At 38.8% G+C, this 19,344-nt stretch overlaps 1 protein-coding gene across 11 annotated transcripts in view; it reads left to right on the forward strand.

The window, feature by feature from the left end:
- The window catches only part of BPTF (bromodomain PHD finger transcription factor), a 52,508-nt gene that overhangs the window by 11,034 nt on the left and 22,130 nt on the right, over positions 1–19,344 (forward strand). For 8 of the 11 annotated variants that reach the window (XM_018918885.3, XM_050981324.1, XM_018918886.3 and 5 more), the window contains exons 2-13: positions 1,221–2,043; positions 8,509–8,732; positions 8,887–9,087; positions 9,571–9,759; positions 12,369–12,533; positions 12,713–12,888; positions 13,770–14,125; positions 14,395–14,526; positions 15,050–15,179; positions 15,673–15,808; positions 16,275–16,496; positions 16,789–19,204. In XM_018918885.3, coding sequence (XP_018774430.3) covers positions 1,221–2,043; positions 8,509–8,732; positions 8,887–9,087; positions 9,571–9,759; positions 12,369–12,533; positions 12,713–12,888; positions 13,770–14,125; positions 14,395–14,526; positions 15,050–15,179; positions 15,673–15,808; positions 16,275–16,496; positions 16,789–19,204 — 5,170 coding nt within the window. Of the gene's footprint in view, positions 1–1,220; positions 2,044–8,508; positions 8,733–8,886; positions 9,088–9,570; positions 9,760–12,368; positions 12,534–12,712; positions 12,889–13,769; positions 14,126–14,394; positions 14,527–15,049; positions 15,180–15,672; positions 15,809–16,274; positions 16,497–16,788; positions 19,205–19,344 lie in introns of those variants that run through there. The other 3 variants (XM_018918893.3, XM_050981323.1, XM_050981325.1) reach the window with 3 other exon arrangements.

Consider the following 19,344-nt stretch of genomic DNA (forward strand, 5'->3'; position numbering starts at 1 on the left):
CTTTGGATTTTCTCTGTGCATGAAGTGTCCTGCTGACAGTTGCCTATGGACAATGGGTAATTTTGAATTTTAGTTGCTGACCAGAATCTTAGTGTGCTTAGTAAGAGGACCTAAAACCCATTTTCATCTCAGTTCTTGGATTAAACCTGGATGATGGTTTATGAGATTTTCTCAACTTGTTTTTTCTATAAAGGGAAATAAGCTTAATGAGTGCACCTAAAACTTTTTACTGATAGCTGAGAAATGGTTGCATGTAGCTGGTTACTTTGATAGAAGATTAAAATATTTCATCTGTCAGGTGGTGTCATTTAAAAAAACATTCCTCTTTTATTTTTCCTTCTGCCTGGCATCAAGGACAGTGGAATCCAAGGGAAGAAAATGTAGCATTTTATCTGAATTTACATCTGAGACTGAATTAATTATGCTCAGTGTCTTTTCTTTTAGGTAGTAAAAGAGCTCTTTAGATTAGCTTTTATTGGTAAACTTCATCCTTCTGTAATTTTGCAATTTTGCCTCCTCATTCTGTAGATATGGCTCCTGTTCTATTGAAGCATGAGGGTGGGTTGGGAGGGTTGTTTGTTTTGAGAAATTGAGAATTTTTGAAATATTTTCATAAAACATCACATTTACCTCCTGGTTTTGGTTTGTAGGTAGTCAGGAGAAACACTGTAGTTAGAAAGCAGTGGGCAACGTGCTTTAGGTTCTCTTTCATATTTTAATTTGGTTGTAATTGATGTCCTATGACATCTGCTTGAAATGAGCTTTCCTGGATGCCCTTGCTAGGAGATAGGATGGGAGAATAAGTTGCAGTCATTTAATACAAGATATCTGTTTGGAGCATCATGTTTCAGGTTTAAACTAGTCATGTTGAGTAAAAGTGAGAAAAATTATTATTTTGGCTGCAGGAAATGTCTTTTTTTCTAAGTAGTTTAAACAATTGCATTTCTAGGTATCATTTTAAAGCTTCAAAATATGTATGTTGTATGGGAAATGCAATTCCTGTATGTGTCTAAAGCAAAACTTCAGATATCTTGTGTTTTATTTTCATACTGTTAGTTAAAGTATAAGATGATTAGCTGAGGTAACACATTTATGTAACTGTGAAGCTTGTGAAGCCTTAATTTGCATTAGTTCAGAATGTTAACACAGTGATTGATGATAGGTGTTCAAACACATTGACCTGTGAGCAGCAAAATTCTTACTGTTGTTTCTTATTCCAGGTAGGAGAAGACAGAGAGCCCATCGTCCTCGTTCTCCAATATTGGAAGAAAAAGATATCCCACCCTTGGAGTTTCCTAAATCCTCAGAGGACTTAATGGTGCCTAGTGAGCATATAATGAATGTTATTGCCATCTATGAGGTACTAAGGAACTTTGGCACTGTTTTGCGCCTCTCTCCTTTTCGTTTTGAGGACTTCTGTGCTGCTCTGGTAAGTCAAGAGCAGTGCACACTTATGGCAGAGATGCATATAGTGCTGTTAAAAGCAGTTTTACGTGAAGAAGACACTTCAAATACTACCTTTGGACCTGCTGACCTCAAAGATAGCGTTAATTCCACTTTGTATTTCATAGATGGAATGACGTGGCCAGAGGTTCTGCGGGTATATTGTGAGAGTGACAAGGAATACCATCATGTTCTTCCTTACCAAGAGACAGAGGACTATCCTTATGGACCAGTAGAGAATAAAATCAAAGTTCTGCAGTTCTTAGTGGATCAGTTTCTTACCACAAACATTGCACGCGAGGAGTTAATGTCAGAAGGTGTTATTCAGTATGATGATCATTGTAGGGTTTGTCACAAACTCGGGGATTTGCTTTGCTGTGAGACTTGCTCGGCTGTGTACCACTTGGAGTGTGTGAAGCCCCCCCTGGAGGAGGTGCCCGAAGACGAGTGGCAGTGCGAGGTCTGCGTGGCACATCAGGTGCCTGGAGTGACTGACTGTGTGGCTGAAATCCAAAAAAACAAACCCTACATCCGCCACGAGCCCATCGGCTACGACAGGCACCGGCGGAAATACTGGTTCCTGAACAGGAGGATCATCATGTAAGTGAGCTGATCACTGCAGCTTTCTGAACAGCAATGTTGTGGGTTTAATGCATCATCTAAATTGCTGTTGCCATCTTAAAATTGTTCTTTCTTTACATAAGGCTGTTGCTTGCTGTTTTGTAAGGAGATTACTAAAGACCCTGTGAATAATTCATATTTATCCAAAATTAATATTCTCATAATCTATACATAAAAACAGTACCTCAGGCTTAATAATAATGTGCCTAAAACACATCAATGTGAGACAAAGAAAGGGAATATTAATGAGAACTCCCCAGTTTCTTGTAAAAGTTACTGAAGAGAAGTTTGATTCTTTTCATGATCACATGGTGTGTAGGACACAGCTTGTGGTCTGTCACCTGCTTAAGCAGTGTTTGGCTGCCAGGTTCTGGTACCAGTTTGATGCTCTGCCTTTGATGCTGAAACTTTCAGAGATGCTCTGAAGGATTCATTGTTACTAGAAATGCAGAAAATGTTGCATTGAACATTGTCCTGTAGTGCAAAGAAAGTCACCATAGAAAGTTGTGCCTGTCTTCGAGGGAGGTACAGTGTGTGTTTCACACAATTTCCTGTTACTGGTTGGTCTCAAGATACAAATTTACCTCAAAATATTATTAGGAATCAGACCCTTGCTAGTGAGGGCATTGTGCCCAGGATTTTACCTGAAAAGTTGAATCTGAAATTCATTTGTCACAGGAAAATGGCTGAAGATTGGTTTTGTCATGAAAGACTGTTCTTACCTAATTGTTCTCATAATGGAGGAGAAACAATACTTAAGTGAAATTAGTGCTATTGTTAAATTAGGAGAAATAGAGATTTTAGCAGAGCTCTGAAAACACAGAAACACAGTTTCCCATTCAGTGTTACAGAGAAAATAAACCACAGCTGGGTACCTTAAGAGAATTTCATACAAAGCAGGTTACAGTGAATGTTAAGATAGTAGCCAGCGTGTTTAAAAGGGGCTGTGAGGTCTGCTGATGGTGTTACATCTTGCAAAGAAGACACTTCTAAGGGCTCATGGTATTCCTTTAAAATGTGGGGCTGTTTCTCTGGGGTATTGTCAGCTGATGCTTTAAGTATTAATTATCTCTGCACTGTTTCCTGTGTTCTTCTTTCATATTCGTAAAAAAAGAGTCCATGTTTGATCTTTTTTAGTTTCCCTGGGTTATAAATGTCACAGTAATGCCAAGTAACCTTTCAAAGGATACAGGGAATCTTTTATACTCTTCTCTTTTTTGCCCTGTATGTATGCCCCGTGTTGATACTCAGTCACATGCTCCACAGCGCAGGGTGGATCATTCAGGTGGTTCACCAGGATGTGATGGGCACCTGAAGCTGTTGATATCCAATTATTCCATTGCTTCATACTGAATTTCCTACTTTTTGTTTTCAGAAAATGTGTTGAAATTTTGATTTTCACAAAAAGCCTGGTTGTGAAGGACACGTAGCTGGGATTTTTTTTGCTCTAGCTACTTGTGCTTTAATAACTTAGGGTTACCTCTGCCTTGGTTTTGTGTCTTCCTCCTCAAACTCTTGAGGAAAATGTGGTTCTAAAGATGGGTTCTTCTTCACTGCTGTCCTGTACTGGCAGAGATCTGGGAATTAACATTTAAAAATCCAGATTACTCAGGAGCTGATTTTTAGATAAATGGGCAGACTTTGTTTCTTCCCTGTATGTAGGCAGATAGGTAATTATTTTTAACCAAACCTGATCTGTGAAACAATGTTTTTTTTCCCAGTGAAGTGGAGTATTTGATGTTCAGAAGGTTTTGGTACAGGCAATACTTCAACATACTTCAAACTAAAATGAATCATGCAGGTGCTTCGTGATCCTTTGAAATCTGCACATGTGAGAGTTGTTTCTTTCTAGCACATTGCTAGTAATTTTAACTGCACTTAGAAGAGACATCTTCAAAAGTTAAAAAACCAGTATTTTGCATTCCTTTTAGGTGTTCTGTGGGCAAATTATATCATAAGGGGTCAAAAGTAGTGTACAACTTATTTCCAGGGAAATGCAGCTTTAATAACTCACATGAATGTTAAGGTCTGTACTGTCAGGTTTTAAATTCAGTAAGCATGCTGTATTGCAAACCCAACTTTTTTTCATATATTTACTTATTTCTTTACATATACACACTGAACAGGATCAAACCACACCTGAGATCTTGGATAACTGAGGGGTAACTTAAGGGCTAACTGCCAAATGCTAAAACCTGAGATTCACAAAATTATATTATCATAGCAACTTTATTAAAATGAATAGAAAATACTCCCTAATGCCATGTGATCAAATGTATCAGAGGAAACTACTAGATCTAAAAATAATCTGCACAAATACCAATTTGAAATCCTGCCCAGGACTATTAGAGAACTGAAATCCTAAATTCTTGGTGGTTTTGTTTCTCAAAAGGGTTTTCAGAGCTTTTTACTTCTTCTCCCCTCTCCCCCTTTAAATGTCAGCCTACTGCTGGATCTCCTACGTTTTAAAGGGTTTTGTAGGCTTGTTGCCTGATACTTTTATTTCCATCACTTGCCTTTTTTAAGCCCATCTTTGTGGGTTTATTTCTCTTTTCCACCTCTTCTGTTTTACAGAGATGGAAAAGTGGACACTGAAGGAGTCTCCTCATGAACAAATATCAACAAGATTAAAACAAAAAAACAGGCCAAGAGCAAATTAATTCCTGACGTTTTTGTTTCAAGCTGTTTACAAATTAAGGAGGATGCCTCTGGGTCAATTTCATTTGTTTTACTTGTGAAGATTATTTCTGCAAGTTATTAACTCAGGAAATTTGGGACTTTGACTTGCATTGTCCTTCTAAACTGCTGCAGTGTTTTAACAAGTTTATCTTTATAGAAATATTGAGATGCTTTGGATTTATCAATTATCTGAGAAAGAAGATAATGAAAAACTGTTTGGCTTTCATTCTGATAGCAGAAATAGGACACACATTGTTATTCCTGAGTTGTATGGATCTTCCTCAACAGTGAAAAGCACTTTCAGCTTTTTTTGTCTGCAAGATTTGTCATGCTGTTTATGTTCTTAGGGGGTCCGTCTCTATTTTCTCTAGTTAATTAACAAGGGTTTGGGTCTTCATTTGAATAGATTGTTTTAAACAATTTCCTGAATTCTTCAGTTTCCAGCTGCATCATCATGGAATTCAGGAAGTATCTGCTACTTAGTACTAAATATTTTGTTATCACCTTACTTGAAAGTCTTGATTATCTTTTACATTGCATTTATCAGTCTTTAAACTTGTCTCTGCAGTCTGCCAGTGAATAGTTCCTGGCAGCCAAGGAGGCTGAAAGAGGTAGGAAATAGTCATGTGATTCTTTTCTCCCTCCTTGGCCTCACATATTGTGTGTGACTCAGCTGAGTCCCCCTGTCCAGCACCAAGCTGGCAAATCTGTCTGGACTGGCTGAGAACAGTGCTGGGAGCTGGTCCTTGTGCAGCCTTGGATATTTCCATCTTTTTGTGACAGCCCCTCTGATTTCTTCCGAGGGTAAAAGTCGTGTCCCTTAACTAAACACAAGATGATGTTAAGGGAAAGTTAGCTGGAATTATATAATGGTTAATTTAAGTCTTATCTGAGTTGGCCAGAATGAATTGCATGGAATGATTCCTGCTGTGTGCTCCAAGTCTTCCCCTGGCACACATCTGAGTCTTGGAAAAAAGTCTGGCCAGAGATGAGCTTGGTGTAAGCACAGAGACCAACCAGTTTGTGCCATTTCCCATTCTGTCTGTGCTTTTTCCAGAGAAAACTCTTTAATTCCTGAAATTCTCTTGTTAAGGTTGTGATAGTCTTCAGTTCAAAACAAACTTTATGCTCAAACCCTGATATAAATTAAGTAGAAGGGTATTAAAATCCTCCTGGATAACCTCGTTGCCTGTTTTTAGAATATTATCTGAGCAGTTCTTTAATGGGCAGGACTCAAATCACACATGGAGGGATCAGCTCCAGGTGCTTTCTGCAGAATACTCTTGGTGGTTTGATGTCTCAGCTCTAACACTGAGCCTTGGGGTTAAGTGGTCTGCAATACAGTAAACCCTTAGTGGGGCTGAAGGCTTTTTCTTGAGTTATCCAGGAAAACTAAAAACAGCAGTTAATTGCTTTTCAGTCCAATGGAACCTTGCAAACCTAGACTAGAAAGGGCTGATGGGAAGGGAAGAGCCAGATGCTGCTTTGGAGGTTATGGTGACACACATTCTCACCCTGGCTGCATTAGTGCTGCTGGAGCAGTCTCAGATTTGCTGAATGGGGGGGAAACATGAAAATAAGAAAACACTTGGATGGTCACCATGAAAATAGAAGCAATGTGTACAAGATGTTTGTCTGGCAGATGGATGCAGGCCCAGCCTTTCTTCATGGAGAGATGAGTATATATTATCAGACTTGATCTCAAAGGTCTTTTTCAGCCAAAGGTACTCTCTCATAAAGCATTTATATTGTTGCATATCTAGGTCATATAAGAGGATGTATAAATGGCATTATCTCTCTAGCAAAGAATCCTGTAACAGCTACAACAGAGGGGTTCAAAATTAAAGATTCAAGTTCTTTTTGGTCAGTTAAGAAACAGAGTAATAACAGCATCATATTCTACAGCCATGTTTGCCAGGAGCACAGCAGCCTTACAGCTGCTGTCCTGCCTGGGTCTTGCACTTGCTAGGGAAAACTCAGAAGGCACCCATTCCCTGTCCTTTTTAGTTAGGCATTTTATTTCATTCTTTTATTTCCTCTCACTGTGTAAAGCCCCATTCTTGCATTCTCATCTCCCCCTCCATCTTGGTTTTTGGGCGTTTGCCTTTATCTTCCTCTTCTGTGGCTTTTGTTCACCACCAGTAATGAAAGTGCTGTCATTCCTATTGTTGTTGGTAAATAACTCTTGGTTTAGAGGAAACATGGTTTAAACAGTAATTTTTCTTTAACATGGAAGTTTACAGGCCTAGAATATTCCACTGAGCCAAATGATTGTCAGTGTTCAGCTGTTACATTTTGGTGTGTTGTACATGACGGTCTTCCTGAAATCAGCTGTTTTCTGAGAAAACGTGTCAAACTTAACAGGTTGGTGTGGTTAAAACTAATGGAATGTTGGCAGTTTAAAGGAATAAATGGGTAAAGCAGAGTTAGTTGCTTTTCATGAGCAAAGGCCTTTACAACAGACATGCAAGTTTCTTTGCAAAACACCAGGTTTTATCATCAAAACCTAAAGTCTGTTCTGTAATAATGGTGTGACAAGTTAGTAGTTGAATTTTGTGTAATACTGCCTCTATTAACTTCACAACCACCTTATTTCAGTAGTGTTCTGTTTGAGTTAAAATATTAATTGTTCCACAAATATAGAGTGGGAGGCAGTAGAACAACAATGATCAAGTTGCCTTCAGGTTGTTTGTCTTTCTGGATCCCTGAAGCCAATTTGTGCCATTCTTAGTATGTAAGGCACAGGAAGGGACCCAGCAGAGAGGAACCTGCAACAAAAGGGCAGAGGTTTGAGATTTACAGTCAGCTTCCCATTGCTATCAGCACCCTGGTTTAGGGCTCTCAGTGAGCCACAGGTCTGCAGTGCTGGAACAGGGGGTGCAAATACAGCAGGAGTTCAGTTCCTCTGCCCAGGGGAGGGCCAGACTGGGCAATCAGTGGCACCCACACAGTGTGGGGAGCACTGGGATGTGCTGTGGAAATGATGGGCTCATGCCAGCCTGGATCTGGCTCATGCCAGCCTGGATCTGGCTCATGCCAGCCTGGATCTGGCTGCTGCTGCCCCCCAGGATGGACCAAGCTGAGCTGAAATCCATCAGCTGCAGAAATTCTTGGAGCATCCTCCCTGTGCTCTGCAGGCTCCAGGAGAGCATGTTACCTGGGGTATTGATGGAGCTCCCCTGGGTCTTTGGCCCTGCTGAGGTGCTGTTGGCACCAGTAATTCTGGGCTCATGGAGTACTGCAGATTAAAAATGTGGAAATCCCTTGACCTTTTCAAGGGGATTGTATTATGACTCATCCCTTACTGATGCTCTCACAGGTGGATGCTGTAGGATGCCAATATAAAATATTTTATAAGTGTGACATTCTATACTTCGAATTTTCTGACTGGGTTTTTTCCTGAATATGCTGTCAGAAACTACCATTATGGATTCTGGTCTTAGAAATTGTTTCAGACTTAGTAGTAAATTACCAGTTAAAGAAATAGTAAATATAATAAGAATAAACCTTGTTGTCAGATTGGACAAACGAGTTTTAAGGAGACTTCAAAGCTTTCCTGAAGAAGTTGTCATGAGAACTGAGGGGATGAAGAAAGGTAAGGAAACAAGAAAGGAATATTGATATTAAACTGGGTGCATATGAGCAGTGTGATCTGTTTATTCCCACTCAGGTATTGACATTTCATAGTGCTCTGCAGAAAGCAGGTGATAGCAATTTTTGTCATTTATCCAGATATTTTAAAATATTTTTTACATACTTCTACAGAGAGGAAGATTCAGAAAGTGAGAAGGATAAGAAAATCTGGTACTACAGCACAAAGATCCAGCTGGCAGAGTTAATTGAATGCCTGGACAAGGATTACTGGGAGGCTGACCTATGCAAAACGCTGGACGAGATGCGTGAAGAAATTCATCGGCACATGGATGTGACAGAGGACCTTACAAACAAAGCCAGGGGCAGCAACAAGTCTTTCCTTTCTGCAGCAAATGGTAGGAATATTTTGTATAATGAGAATAGGTGGTGCACTTTGAATCGAATCTAGTTTATCTTACATCAGAAGCAGGATTTATGTCATGTTATTTGTGCTCCGTGGCTCTGTAGGTGGTTTGCTGTTTCAAGCTGACAACATGCTTTGTATTGTAGATGAAATTTTGGACATTATCAGAGCAAGAAAAGGAGAAATAGTGGAAGATAAAAACACAGGAGATGAGGAAGCAGAAAAGGCCAAAAGTGATGTTGATAATGACCAGACAGATGCTGAGAGAGACAAGGAAGAATCTGGAGACCAAGATAAAATTGAGGAAACACAGAGTGAGCAAGATGTGGAAAAAGAGAAAACAGAAGGTAAAGAAACTGATTGTGCTTTAACAGCTCCATTTAAGTGAAGTGAACCCTCCATTTATTTAAGTGTTGATGCAATACTTTCTTTGTATGATTCTCCGAGATATTTCTGTAATAGGTGATATTTGTCAGTTCCTTTGTGCTTTGTTGGAGTTGTTCTTGTTAAGTAATTTCACCAACTTTCCTACTTCTATACAGCTGGCTCCTAGATACCCTGCCTTGAGGTACAGGTGGCACTTACAGGTTGTGATCAGCATGTTTGTAGTAAGCCACAATTTTTAACTTTTTCCTACTCACAATTGGTTTGTTCTTTGATTCTGAGACAATACCATCTCATAGCCAAAAAAAGGAAGGGAAAAAGCTCGTTTTTTTCAGCATTATCAAACAAACAAAGCTGCTGAAGTTGCTTTTAATGGATGATGCCAAATGACATCCTAAGGCCTAATAAAGAACATCCCTAAAGTTTTGTTGTGCGTTTTACTGTAGAGGCAACAGTCGTTGGGGATAAAAGTAACTCTGTGACCTCCAGCACTGATGACAGCACCACAAATCCTTCTGCAGGAGAGAATAGTTGCTCTGAAGGGAAGGACGCAGTGGGGTGTCAGTCAGAAACCCTTGATAGCAACAGCGTGGCAGAGAAGAAGGTGGCATCAGAGCTCCCTCTGGAACTCTCAGGTACAGAAGGCACTGTTACCAATGCCTCTGTAATTTGGGGAATCTCTTTTTCTCTCTGATTTGTCCACTAAAACCATTCCCAGCGTATATCACTCATGCTGTTTGCTTGCAGTGCCATCCTTTACTGCTACGTTGTCATTATTAACATTTCAAAGTTAATTTTCTTGCAACTAGTGCTTGAAATTTGTGGTCCTCCATGACATTAGCATTTGTTTCCATGCCTTCCAAAGACAACTATGGCTAAGCTTTTTATTTTCTGTTTTCTGTATATTTTATTTTTCCATAGTGATCCATAATGATTGTTAGCATCCTCTCAAAGTTTATTTCAAATCTAATTTGCTGCTGGCTTGTTTATTATTTTAACCTCTCATTTACTGTGTAAATTACTAACAAAGCATTTTCATTCACGAGAATAAACCATTGCACTGAAATGTCAAGATTAAAATTGTCATGCTGGAAATTTTAAACAGATTTCAGAATTATAAGCACAAGGGTTATTGTATTTTAACATGTTTTGTTCTGCCATGTCAGTGACTCAAAGGTAATAATATACACTATTTAAAATCAGACAAACTTACTTTTGCTTTAGGAATAAGTGGGAGTTGATTGAGTGTAACATGAAGTATGAGTGTACTATTCTAGAATTACTTTATATTACATTTAGAATTATATTCTATTACAGGATTTACTACATAACCAAATGTTGTTCTAAACAGCTGATCACCATTAAAATTATCAGGATTTTCTTTTCAGTTTTATTCTCAGTTCTTAAAAGTCTGAACATGTGTGATGTGAACATACTTGGTGTGTTGTGTTTTAAAAAGGGGTAGTAAGTGTTTTCTCTCCTACAGAAATAGTTCTCTATGCAGTCACAGTCTGCAGCTTTTCAACTTCTGAAAGTCAGTGCATCCAAACCTTGTAATAAACTTTCTGAACAAGAGGACAAAATGAAAGCTAAGATTAATCTGTAATCTGCAAGCCTCATAATACACTTTTTAAGTACAGAAAATGCCCTGATGTATGAGACAAAAGCCATATATTTTAGATACATGACCAAATATTTTTGCCAGTTCTCCTATTTTTTATTCCCTTTTAAAGTTAAAATAACTGTGTAAAGATTTAATGGAAAAGATACAGAGTATAATTTTGTTTCAGACACCTTTATGGGTTTGTATTTTATTTTAAAGATTCACTTATATATTTATCATTATTTATTATACTTTCACAAGTACTTTTCTCCTTCCAAAGCGTCTGCGTGAGTTGTATATTCATGAGTTCTTTTTTTGTAGGGAAGTGTGTGTGGAGGTTTTTCCTCATGTCTAATTCACTATATTCACAGCAATGTTTGTGTTCTTACTATGAAATTCATCTTGAGACTGTCAGAGAGAGGGAGAGATACTGAACCAGGATCAGTGAGGCAGTTATCTCCAGAAAAGGGGGGAAGTAGGAGTAAAATGCAGAGATAGATGAGAATGTCTGTTACCATCCTTGCTAAATGCAATTTGGATAATAATCTTTAAGAGTCTGGTTTGGGTGCTTCCATTCTCCTCCAAACAACAGCCATAGAAACAGGTCCATTTTTCCTCTTGGTAAAAAGGGAAGTGGGTCAAACAGTGGTGGTCACCCATTTGGCACAGTCAGGAATCAAGATACATTCAGATTAGGGATCCTCTAAGAATTTCAGAACATTTATCTGATCCATCCTTCAGCTAGGAGTGAATATTTCACAAAAACCAAGTTTTGTTCTGTCACTCTTCTTAACAACATCAGAATCCCTGATGCTTTGGAAGAATTCTAGAAACAGGCAGATCTTGCAGATTTTAAACAGCTGAACTGTCTCCCTTTGGCACTAAGCCCAGGAGACATTGCTGGGTTTGCTGTTTTGAGGGATGGGGGCTTGTTGCTACTGGCTGGAGGGATTTATTTCAAGGTAGCTACAATTCAGTGATATTTAGTCAAAAATTCCTACTGGGGCAGCACAACAGGTGAGGTGACAACAAAGTCCAGAGCTGTCAAGACGGTAACAAGGACAGCTGAGGACCAGGAACCCATTTGAAGCCACATCAAGATCCATCAGATCAGGAGAAGGGGCTGATATTTTAAGTGGGCTGATATTTAGAGTGGTGCCAATGGAACAGAAATCTGTGGGATTCCTGAGAATTAAGGGCTGAGGAAGAGATAAAGACTCATTGGAAAACAAGGGAAATGGAAAGGTGTGTGCTCTGAGGAAAAGCTAAAGCACAAGAAAATTAAAAGAGAGAAAATCAGATGCTTCAGAAAGACCAAATTTTATGAATTCTAAATGCAAACGGTCTCAGGGTTATCTGTGTGTGCATCTATAGAAAAAAAATTGTCTTGGATGAAATAAAAATGAATTTTAAGTAGAAGTACGAATTTCAGTTCTTCAGAGATGTAGAAGTTGAAACTGCTTGAAACAGAAAAAAAAAATACTCTGATGGATACAGTGCTCTGAAGGGAATGAATATTTTCTATGTGTTTCCCTCCAGTCCAGAAAACATGTTCATCTGCCTTGTTTTGATGAAAACTTTAAAAAGTTGCATTGATCCAATTCAAAAGAAAAAACTAAAACTGAAGTTGTTCTTTTGTAGAAGAAACTGGTCAGATGATCCCCAGCAGTGGTTCTGCTGCACCTCCACAGGCAGATGTTGAGAACAGCAGTGGCAGCGAGCTGGGCTCTGGCCAGAATGACTCCATTAAGACTCTTGATGATGCTGAAAATGCAGAGAGGGGATCCCAGGCTTCAGAGGATTTAGGTAATAATAATGCTGATGATAATTATATTGATAACAAGGATGATAAGGATAATGACATCTCCAACTTTCATTTAATGCATCTTTTCATTAAACTTTCTGTTCTTTTTGTAACTTCCATACCTCAATGGAAAACTTCCAGTTTTAAATTTGTTTTAAAAGCCTTTTTTATTCCTGGGCAGGAGAGAAATCCAATGGTGACAGAAGTGATTCTCCAGGTGCAGGGAAGGGCACACCAGGCTCGACACGGATGCTCACCAGATTGAGAAATCCAGATAGCAAACTGAGCCAGATGAAAAGCCAGCAGGTTGCTGCTGCAGCAAATGAAGCAAATAAGTTATATAAAGAAACCAGAGAGGTTTGTGCACATCTTGGAAAACTCAAAGAACTACAACAAATGTTCTGAAAAAATGTTAATTTCTTTAAAGGATACTAAATTTTACAGAAAAGTTTTAATTTTTTTTTCAGGCAATGGAGGTACTTGAAAAAAAGGCAGTAATAATAAATTAGCAAATGATGAAATTGTAATGTCACAGGAAGCTTTTTCCCCCCTCTCCTTTGCTCTCTTGAGTGCTCTCTGCAGAGTGATGACAGTGACCCAGTGCACTGATGTAGTTGTTTTGTATGACTGGGTTGTTTGTTGTTTTGGTTCTGTTTTTATTAAGTAGCCCAGTTTTTCCAGGAAGGAAATGCTCAACCATTGGGACTTTTTTTGCAGTCAATTGTCTGCATATTATTTTGTATACGCATTTTATTTTTGTTAATTGATTTTCCATGTGACTTAACACTTAGTGAATTTATTGACAAACAGAGTAGTCCAGTGATGCCATGTTTTCTAAGTCCAGGATACTTGTTTCCTAAGCTGCATGTCTGAATTCTGTGATGTACCAAGGAGGGGGTTCACAGAGGGCTTACCAGAGTTTAGTGAAGCTGTTTTCCCAGAGCTCTCTCCCTCCATAGGCACAATCAGAACAGCAAAACAGGTTCCTGTTTGATCTGAGAAGCCTGGATGATGTTTTTTAATGTTAAATTTGATCTGGGAATATCCCAACTCTGTAGACAGGCAGTGATGAAGTACATGTATTCGTGTATTGGATAAACAGTTATTTGTTTCTGCACACTGGTGCAGGGTATTTTTATTCTTTTATATATAGACATTTGAAGCCTAAATCATAAATAAGTAAAGAGAAGGAATTACTTATAGATTCCCTGAAAAGTTTCCAATATTTCTTTCATAAGGTTCTGGTGGTCAACTCTCAAGGCGAAGTCTCCCGAGTGAACACCAAGAAGGACGTTGTGATTAAAGGAAATATCAACAACTATTTCAAACTGGGGCAGGAGGGGAAGTACCGTGTGTATCACAATCAGTATGCCACCAATTCCTTTGCTCTGAACAAGCACCAGCACAGGGAGGACCATGACAAGAGGCGCCACCTCTCACACAAATTCTGCCTGACCCCAGCTGGAGAGTTCAAGTGGAACGGGTCTGTGCATGGCTCCAAAGTTCTCACCATATCCACCCTGAGGCTGACCATTATTCAGCTAGAAAATAACATCCCAGCATCCTTCCTTCACCCTAATTGGGCTTCCCACAGGTAAATGAATAAATGGAAATACACGTTCTTGTATTTTACCTGTGAGTGTTAATAAACAATAGTCTTTGTTTTTTCAAATCTGTGATTTCCAAGCACTGTGTTTCACCATAATAAAACATAATGTGTGTTTGTGATGGAGGCTAAAAGGGTTGTACACTTGAATAAAGTATTACTACAGGAGGTTTTATCCTACCAGGAAGTCTTCTTTAAATGGCAAGCTACGCTGGTTCATGTATGTGTATCAGATTGTTCTCTTTTTTCCAATTTAGGTCTAACTGGATTAAGGCTGTTCAGATGTGCAGCAAACCCAGAGAATTTGCACTAGCACTGGCTATTTTGGAGTGTGCAATCAAACCAGTTGTCATGCTGCCCATCTGGCGGGAATCCTTGGGGCATACGAGGTAAAATTAATAAATATTAAAATATTGAGAATTTTACTTTGGTTTGCAATTGCTCGTTCCTCTAAGCCTGTAAGAACTGTGTTTAAATTGGAATAGTCATTCAGCACTTAAAGTGTATTTTCTCAAACAGAAGCACTGAAAAAACATGACAATATTTTTATAGTGTCATTGCTCCTGCATTTATCTGAGCCAAAGTCTCAAAACTGCTAAAATTCTGGGACAGTAGAAGAGCAAATTTCAACACTCTCAGTTCAGTGGAGTCTGGGTTTTGTCTCTCATTTTGTCATAGGAGCAGAAAACAGATGTGTTTAGTGTTAGACACAATTGCATCCAGCTGTGTTTGCCTCACTGAAATAGGAAAAAAATGATGTTGCTGTTACAAGTAATACCTAAAACCTGATAGTGGGCATTCCTCTTAACTTCAGATATTTAAACTTATTCAAAGGGGTATTATGTGCTCTTGACATCTTATATTTGCTTGCAAAATCCTGTACTTAAATGCACTTAAATCTGTATGGTTTAGATTACGCAGAATGACAGCAATAGAAAGAGAAGAAAAGGAGAAAGTGAAAAAAAAAGAGAGAAAACAAGAAGAAGAAGAAACAATGCAGCAAGCTACATGGGTGAAATACACATTTCCTGTCAAACACCAGGTGAGAGTTTCTTTTGTGGGAAGTACAAAGAAAGCACAGAAACTGTTGATTTCTGACTCTCTGTTTTCATTTAAGCTTACAGTGTTCATGTCCTTGTGTTAGTCCTACATGGAAGCAGGAGCCGTGGCCATGTATTCAAGCACAATATCTTGGTCTGAACTGAATTTGATTTGTCATGCTCTTATTGACACTGCCTGAGTGACAGATCCTGGTCTGCAAATGCAGCCTTTCCTAATGGAAGGTTCTAGGGGGTTACTAGAATCTAGTCTGTGTGTCTGTCCCTGTCCCCAGAAAATCCAGCCTTTGGAAGGTGGAACAATATGATGGGAACTACTGTAGAATCCTCTCAGATACAGCAGATATGAACTGCTTTTCTTGGAGTAGTTCTTTGCTCTTCACTTGTTGTAACAAGCATACAGGTTGATTCAAAAACTCTACATTAATAATGCAGGAAATACCATCATTAATATTACTTTTTTAAAAATATTTACAGGTTTGGAAACAAAAAGGAGAGGAATATAGAGTAACAGGATATGGTGGCTGGAGCTGGATTAGTAAAACCCATGTCCACAGGTTTATGCCCAAACTGCCAGGAAATACTAATGCAAATTACAGAAAATTGCTATCAAGTAAGTGTCTGCATTGGTTACTTTTTTTTTTTAATAGCAGTTATTAATTAATATTTCTTAAGGAGACTTTAGGAGTAATTTTCCAGCAAAGCTTTTGTGGATATCTGGTAATCTTGGTAGTGTAACCTGTTTAGTTGTCACAGACATTTTGTAGCTACATTAAATTGTTTCAGTTATGTTTTGTGTAACACTTGTGCATCTTTGTATAACCTTATTTAAATTAAAGGTAGATAAAAATTATGTAGAGCATCAAAACCAAAAAATAACACCTTAAATATTGAGGGGGTGTGTATATATGTGCAGTAGTGCACTGTTTAATCTATGGTGTTACCACTAGATGCTTAATTTTCTTTCTGAATTTCACTAATGGTGTGCAAATGATTTGAGAGATAAACTAACATGCATTCAAATGTGGCAGAGTACAAAAAATACTCTGGATAATTGAAATAATTTAATTTGTTAATAGCAAAGAGCGAAGATGAAAAATGCAACTTGGATAAACGAAAAGGTGCAGCTAAGGTAAAACCAGAGAGAGACAGAGCAAAGGATTCTCGAGATCTGCAAGCAAAAGACAAGGCAGATGTTTCAGAAACCTTGGAGAAAGTACAAGTAAAAGAAGAAAAGTTGCATGAAGACAAATTAGAAGTTGACACAGTTTCTGAAAACTTAGATCATGCAAAAGACACAGGTGATAATCTTTTGTTATTGTGAAGCTCATGTTATTGCATGAGTAAAAGCATAGAACCCCAGAAATAACCAGTAAAAAACTGTGTAACAGATTTTGTCAAGAAATCTAAAATGTCTTAGTTAAATGATTGCCTGCTATCCATTGTAGTAGTGTCTGAAGCTTTTGTTCCTTTTTTAATTGAAATCTTTTAATATGCGAAAAGCCCCATTTATTTCTTAGTACTTAATGTAAAAATATAATTTGTATTCATTATTGGGGGGCTCACTGACTCAGAGTTGCTTCTTCTTCACAGTGGAAAAAGACATGGATGGTGAAAATGATAAAGTCATCAAAGAAGAACCTATGGATGTGGATGATGTGAAAATTGAATCCTCCATAAAAGATGAGGAAAGTCATTGTAAGCGGGATATAATCAATGTCAGTGAGGGATTTCATTTAAGGACTTGCTACAAAAGGAAAGTCAAATCATCAAAATTGGATGGACTCCTGGAGCGGCGAATCAAGCAGTTTACACTGGAGGAAAAACAGCGTCTGGAAAAGATGAAGCTGGAGGCTGGTGCTAAAACTGGGGGCATTCGGTCTGTGAGCCCCCAGAAAAACACAGATGAGCTACAAGCCAGGAATGGGAAAGAAGGAAGCCAGTTTGGCTCTCCTTCCCAGGATCAAAGCTACATCTCAGACAAGACCCAAGCTGAAGATGCAGAGCAGGACTGTTTGCCCATCAGCAGCATTTCCTCTACCAAACCTGGGGATGAAGATGAACCTTCTTTGCCTTTGTCAAACAGGCTCTCAAAAGTGGGGCAGCTGCTGGATGAGAGCTCCCCTCAATCCTCTGAAGGAGACAGCTCTGTTCAGAATGATGGCAGAGAAAACAACCCTGCACCTTCGACTGCTGGTAAGAGTCAAGGACAAGAGGCTCTTGGAGAGTCTGAGAGCTCCTTAGTGGATGGCTTGAAACAAACCAGTGCAGAAGGCAGAATCAAATGGGATGGTTCAGAAACAACTGAAAAACCCTTGAAACAAAAGCTACCTATTACCAGAGTTTCTCAGCGAGAACTTGAAAACTTAGGGCCAGTGGTACCTGAAAGCAGCTGTAGAAGAGATGCTGTGGACACTCTTGAAAAACCAGGCTCAGAAGGGGATTCTGAACAGCAAAGCAAAGATCCAGAAAACAACTGTATGATAAAAAGCCATATGGAAACCATGTCCTCTCAAGAAAGTGAAATGGAGGAAGAAATTGCTCCTGTTAAGACTGAAAGTAAATCTGAAAAGATGATATTTCACCAAAAATCAGCTAATAAAGATCTAGAGCCATTTAAAACAGGGCTGATTTCTGAAAGAAACCTTGAAAGTCAAAGTCTGGAACACATGGATGGGGAAAATGATAACAAAGATTTACTGAGCTCTAAACTAACAGAGGCTAATGGTCGAAAGAAAGGTCAGGAACTGAAAGTGGAGACAGGTACCATGAACAAATATCTTGATCAGACAAATGTAAATACTATTACTGACAAAAAGAATAACAAAGATGAAGAAACTGAGACAGAAAAAGAAAAATCATCATTTCAAATGAATGGGAAAGACAATGACATTAAAGCATTATCAAATGATGACTGCTTAGTGAAAAATGCCTGTGAAGCTAAGGCAGGGGGTGATATTGAACCAAAAGTTAATAATATTAATAAAGCCATTCCAGAACATGAAATAAAACCATTGACTTTTAAGGAATCTTCAGTAAAACCATTTATGAATGGTGACATCATGGGAGAGGACACAAAGGATAAAAATAATGTGGACTCAAAGTCACATCTGCAGAGCTCACCTGAGTCTGAGTCTGGAGACAGTCTTCAGCCAGCAGATGAAGTGCCCAAGTGTGTGCAGAAAAGTGAAGAAAACCAGCTTTCTCCTGAGAGATCTGCCAGTGTGGGCTCTGCTTCCGTGCCAACACAGCCTGTCTGTAAAGAAAATAACCTGAACAGTGAAACAGAATCTATGGAAACTGAAGCAAGTGAGGAGAAGAAAGTTGCTCCATCTCCTGTAACCTCGTGTGAGGAATCCAGCTTGAGCAGTCACTTTGCTGACCAGAATGGGGTACAGACATATAAAATGGAAAATATTAATGGAGAAAGTAAAATGAAAACTGTTATTACTGAAGTGACTACCACAACCTCAACTGTGTCCACAGAGTCCAAAACTGTGTTTAAGGTTGCAGAGACTGGAGCTGCCAGTGATGAGAAGACCACAGTTGTTTCCTCTACAGAAAACTGTGCCATCTCCACTGTCACCACCACCACCACTGTCACCAAGCTCACCACTCCAGCCTCAGAGAGTAACTCTGATGTCATCTCTGTCCAGGAGCACAGTAAAACAGTGGTGACAACCACAGTCACCGACTCACTGACCACCCCAGAAGGCACATTGGTGACTTCCATGACTGTCAGCAAAGAATATTCCACAAAAGACAAAGTGAAGTTAATGAAATTCACAAGACCCAAAAAAACTCGTTCTGGAACTGCCTTGCCGTCTTATAGGAAATTTGTTACCAAAAGCAGTAAAAAAAGCATATTTGTTTTACCCAATGATGACTTAAAAAAGCTGGCCAGGAGAGGAGGGATCAGAGAGGTTCCTTATTTCAATTACAATGCAAAGCCTGCCTTGGATATCTGGCCATATCCATCCCCAAGACCAACATTTGGGATCACTTGGAGGTACATACTTTGCATTTTTGAGAAAAAGTCTAGGATGTGATGAAATTAATTGATTTTTAAAATACAAGTAATACGCATGTTTATTCCCAAATATGCAAATTTTGCTATTTATTATCAAATTGTTCAGTAAAAGTAGCATG

This window comes from Serinus canaria, chromosome 18 (assembly GCF_022539315.1).
Source record: "Serinus canaria isolate serCan28SL12 chromosome 18, serCan2020, whole genome shotgun sequence".
NCBI classification, from domain to species: Eukaryota; Metazoa; Chordata; class Aves; order Passeriformes; family Fringillidae; genus Serinus; species Serinus canaria.